Below are 5,255 nucleotides of genomic sequence, written 5' to 3' on the forward strand. Positions count from 1 at the left end.
TGCCAGAGCAAGTATTTTTTGGTGAATTTGTCCACTTTCTTCTTCCTTATGTCTTTCGGAACATCAAACCGTGATTTGGCAACGTAGAACTCCAACCCTGGTTCTGCTTTGCGTCTGCCTTGATGTAGGTTTCGTCATTCATAACCACACACATCGGTTTCGTTAACCACTCTCGATACAGCTTCTTTGCGCGAAAAATTCCTAGACTGGACCGGGAATCGAACCCAGCCACCTCCAGCATGGTCTTGCTTTGTAGCTGCGCCTTTACCGACTGAGCTAAGGGAGGCCTCGTGTAAAAATAATACTTTCTAAGTGTGTATATAGATAGATAAACGGATAGAAATCTCCTTATACCTTTTGGCAAATTTCTATTGCTGATTATTCATAAAATGTATAAGTCAACTTATAAGCAGACGCCTTGCAAAAAGTTAATGAAGATCATATGTCAAATGAAATGTATAAGCGGTCACACATACATTTTATGCATTCATATACGACCTATGTGGTTTGTCTTACGGACTGTATTAGGCTGATGTTTTGGCAAAAATGTATAAGTGAAACACATGAATAAAATAATTGATTTTCGTTTCGTGTAGATAGATTACATCACATATTACTGTTACATCCACTCTTAACCTAACTCGGAGCGTTTGGTACGGTATGTCCACGCATCCTTCCACCCCTGAAGATTAATGAAATGCATCGCAGTTTAAATATATTTATTTAAACTCGAATCATTTTACAGAATTATCTTTGCGGCAAATGCAACGCAGTAGGCCTGGCCGTTTTGATGTTTGTGTCATATCTCAGATATGCTGCAAACATCAATGTTGACAAGAAAAATGATAAGTTCTTATCTAATGTCGTTTCCTTTTTTACTACACTACACCGGTGTAGTGTAAGCAGCAATAAGCGCGAGTCATTGACAGCTCATCATTATTTGTTTGTAAACAAAGGTGCAACCGATAGCTACACCTCGATTTTTTTCGATGTACGGCGGTGTAGTACCGGTTTAGCTACACCGCAAAAACGAAAACGACATAACCTAATCAATTTTCTAGGATGGTTTTTCGTACTGGCTGCGTTTGTATTAGATTAGATTAGCTTAGATTATAGTGCCGAGATGAGTGAAAAGAACTTACTTTAGGGTACTTTTTTGTTACCGTGTCGATTCTTTTCAGAGAAATCGATTGTGGAGAATATACTTATGTTATGTCTATCGAACTAGAAACTTTATCGAAAAGGTAAGTAACTCCTAATTTACTGCCAATAGTATCAAAATCGTATCAGCATTATCTTTTCAGAACTATCCTTACAGTAAAGAGGTTGAATAGGGTCACGAATGATTCCCGTACAAGAGAGAAAGCAGTAATGCAATATTTATAGCTATATTTTTTATTTTTTTTTTGTGATAATCTGTTTTATAAATTAAAATGTAGACATTCGAAATAAAAATGATTTTTTTTTTAACAAATTAGTGTGATAAATAGCAAAAAAACCAATAAAAATGCCACACTAATCGATATGATTGACAATACACTTACGAGTGTAGGGCGTTTGAAAATTATGTGTCATATTTCTTAGATCAACAAACGGAACACATGGAAACCGCATGTATCGCAAGTGTTTTCATAGTGATCAGAAATAGTTCATATCAAAACATTCACACTTGAAATGCAATTGTTTGGCAAATTGAGCAAATTTTGATGTGAAACACTTGGGAATGACGTGTAATTTTTTATGAGTGTACTCAGAGAGTGAGTCACTATTACTCAGCGATAGTCACTATCAGCGATTTTATCAATTTTCACTCATTCACTCATTCAGCGATCATAAAATCGCTGATTGTGTCTCGTAGAAAGTAAAGTTGGCAGGTTTTATGTGTCAAACCCATACTTTGGAACCTCTTCTTGTAAATTACAAATAAAACATGTGATCATAACATCTTTTGGTTTCATAATTCCGAAAAAAAAAATAGTTTTAACTGAAATGAGTATTTTCAACCCTGCATGTATTCAATCCAATTATTTCAATCAGCTCCATTTGTACTAGAAGCAATCGGTTCATTTGATTGTATGGTTCCATTTTTAACACCATCATTTTTTGTCATCACCGTATCAACTTGAGCGTTGATCTCACCTGAAAAATGAAGAAAATGGAATCACAGCATTTAGAGCAAAATTCAAATCTCCAAAATACCTACCTTTCATATTTCCAAACAGCAATTTTTGCAACGCCGAAACGGGTAACTCCAAGGCGAGGCACATACACAAAGCCATCAGGTACGAGAACACCAACGAAGCGATGGTTACCACCGTCTGAAAAGGGTTATCAAAGTCAAATCGCTGCTTATCAAAGTTCAAATGGCCTCATTAGAAACGCCGAACTCACCGATCCAATGTGATTGAAGTGAATCGCCGACCGAGTACTTAGCACAAACAGTCGCATCACTAGCACATGAATCAGATAGGCACTGTACGTCAATCGGCCCAGCGGGTCAAACACCCGATGGTGGAAGATGCGTTTCAGCGTCGGTGCCACGCCATTCACGAATCCGATCAGGAACAGTCCGCTGAAAATGCCCCAGGTGTACTTCATGACCGGGTAGTAGATCGCCATCCAGAGCGACGGCTTCTCGAAGTCGTTCACGTAGAAAATGTAGTGTACCAGCAGACTTCCGATGCCCATCGGGATGATCAGGTTCCACAGGATGCGGAACCACTGAGGTGAGATAGATTGTGTTAGAATAGAAGAAAGTGTGTCTAGAAATGTTTTGAAATACCCTGTTCTGAACAGGATTAATCTTGTTCTTCTGCAGATGGAGATAGACGAGTCCGGTTATTATACCGGCCAGGTAATTTCCTAGATTCATGTGTAGTGGGATGTAGGATTTTTGGTAATATTGATCGAACCACAGTACGAATCGCTGGGCGCTGAAAATTGATTTCAATTTTGTGAAACGGGATTGCAATTTCATCGAGCGAACTTACTGTGGCGTAACTAGGAATACTCCTTCCAGTTGCTGGAAGTAGATGAACAATGCAGGAATCAGATACGCCAAAAAGACAGCTACCGAGAGGATCCAAACTGTGTATTTCCGAAATCTAATGATCAGAATCAGTAGTAAACTGCCCAGCAGGAACAGCTGGTAATCGCATCCGAGGTACCATCCTTGCTGAACGCACTGGAAAGTCATTTGAAAAATTAGCTGTTTGAAATCTACCTTGTACGAGTAGAACATACAGGTTGATCCGCATTGACGTAGTTGTTGATGTACAGCAAATTGGTCCACCAGTTCCGCCGGCAGAAAGTACGCTCGGTTTCCACGCCGAGCTTCCAGCGTGGCCCGTCTTGCAGTTTGGATAACCAAGTGGCATGTAGCAGCATCACGAAAGCATATACCGGAGTTAGGCGGACGTACCGATATACGGTGGCCTTCAGCATGAATAGGACTCCTGGTTTGGAGTTTCGTTTTTCTGCGTAGTTCATGACGAACACCGACAGCAGGAAACCGCTTATGAGGAAGAAAGTTTGCGTAATCTGCACCCCGCCGGTGAGGATCATCGTTCCGATTTTGTGGTATAACTGCAAGGTTGCAGGGTAGACATAAAGGCTTATCTAGTGTAGATCAATGTTTGACAAAAGTAGACAATTGAAAAAAAAAACTCACCATCTCCTTCTTGGAAGCATTCTGCGTGGGAAGGATGAAGAAGATCAACGCCGAATGGCCGGACACGACCAGGTACATTGTGAAAAAGCGAATCGCTTGCAGAAAGCGCAGATCTTTGCTCAACGGATCCTCCGAGCGAGACGTCATCCGGTACCAGTTTCGCAGAACGGAGAATGAGACGAGGAACATTTGCTCTGCGATTATTGTAAAGGTTCGAATCGGTTAAAATTCCTACACGATCAAAATCCGAGCGCACTTACTTTTGTTCAACAAATCACCTTTGTAGTGAAGGACGTCCTGTTTGTAGTTGATGGTTTGATCGTACCAACTGGATAGAATCATCAAACCGATGATCGTTACCAGCACCAGTAGGAAGGTGAGGTCCAATGAATCTAAAATGACAGTTGTTATGGTCATCTGTTAACTGTTTTGAAGCCGTTCACCGACCGATTTCAATCGTTTCATCACTTCTATCGCAAACTTCGATTTCTGTATAACCACGCAGCTGGTAGGTGTCGTTCAGTTGATAGTTTATACAAACATCAATCAGGTCTCCGTAGCGTTTCTGATCCTCGAGGGTATCTTTGAAGACTGTAACATCTACTATGTACTGTGGATCGATTGGGACTTTTCAGTTCTAGCAACCACAACTATGAATTGATCAAACACTTACAGGAAAATCAATATCAAATTTGTCCACCCTCAGTGCCCGTCTGGTTTCATTCGGCAGTCGTTGAACCAATGTCTTGCACTTGTCCATGCAAATTCCACGATCCAGGAGAGCATGATTGTGGTGCCGCTTCCAGTCTTTAGAGAAGTCCTACGAACGGTAAGAATGCTATTATTCTATGAAATCATCTGGTTGAGCTCGCCGTTGCAGACCTCAATCAGGTGCCATAGCTCGGAGCCGTTGTCCGGTTTGATGACGACCCGCGCTATGCAGTATGTGGCTACCTTCCCCTCCGGAACGTCTTCCATGCACAGATCGTAATCGTCAAACACGGCCATCGGTGGCATGCGGTGGTATTGTGACACTGTGCGGAAAAAAATGTACTTTACTCTTAATAGAAATGCTTTACAAGCAAAAAGTTAGCATGTCGCTTAAGTGCGCTTCAAGAGAGTGGGATCTGAAATGATCCAGGTGTCTTTATACTCGTAATGCGTGCTTTACAGACGACCTTGGATTTCTTTAATGATTTGAATTTGATTTTCTAATAACAATTTTCAATCGAAAATATCTTACATTCAATGAAATCTCCACCCATTATTCCTGGCACAAGAACCGAAGCAAGTAGTGCTGTCGCAACCAAATTGAAAACCTCGGCCATTCTTCACAATTTCAACTAAACAACCACTTTAAACCGTTGAACCATGCTACAGCTACGGACTACCACACAGGACTACCCAGCCACTAATGGAGTATAACTTGACCGGGTGTCGGTAGGAACTTTACAGGTGTCATTTAAAGCGGCGGTTTTAATTTTTTATCACCCAGATTCTAAACACCATGGCAACTTATGGTAGGGAACTTCTTACACTTATCATCATCGCATATAGTTTTTACCTTGACCAGGATATTACAGTG

At 40.9% G+C, this 5,255-nt stretch overlaps 1 protein-coding gene across 1 annotated transcript; it reads right to left on the reverse strand.

Moving 5' to 3' along the window:
• Positions 1-2,029: 2,029 nt before the first annotated feature.
• On the reverse strand, positions 2,030-4,989 carry LOC135708533 (nose resistant to fluoxetine protein 6-like). Its single transcript, XM_065230640.1, has 12 exons — positions 4,914-4,989; positions 4,553-4,704; positions 4,344-4,490; positions 4,118-4,280; positions 3,931-4,062; positions 3,671-3,864; positions 3,244-3,585; positions 2,991-3,184; positions 2,783-2,933; positions 2,392-2,721; positions 2,204-2,318; positions 2,030-2,139 (listed from the first exon to the last, which is right to left on the reverse strand). Exons 1-12 carry the CDS (start codon positions 4,933-4,935, stop codon positions 2,030-2,032), a joined length of 2,052 nt encoding a protein of 683 aa, XP_065086712.1. The 5' UTR covers positions 4,936-4,989.
• Between the last annotated feature and the right edge of the window lie 266 nt (positions 4,990-5,255).

The sequence above is a fragment of the Ochlerotatus camptorhynchus genome, unplaced genomic scaffold, assembly GCF_037179485.1.
Source record: "Ochlerotatus camptorhynchus isolate MF236.1 unplaced genomic scaffold, CSIRO-AGI_Acam_v1.1 ptg000330l, whole genome shotgun sequence".
Taxonomy (NCBI): domain Eukaryota; kingdom Metazoa; phylum Arthropoda; class Insecta; order Diptera; family Culicidae; genus Ochlerotatus; species Ochlerotatus camptorhynchus.

Coding starts and splice junctions, on each gene's coding strand:
- LOC135708533 (XM_065230640.1), bottom strand. CDS start 4,935: ATGGGTGGAGATTTCATTGAAT. Junction 2,722..2,782: donor TTAATCCTGTTCAGAACAGG/GTATTTCAAAAC, acceptor ATCTCACCTCAG/TGGTTCCGCATCCTGTGGAA. Junction 2,140..2,203: donor GCTGTTTGGAAATATGAAAG/GTAGGTATTTTG, acceptor TTCATTTTTCAG/GTGAGATCAACGCTCAAGTT.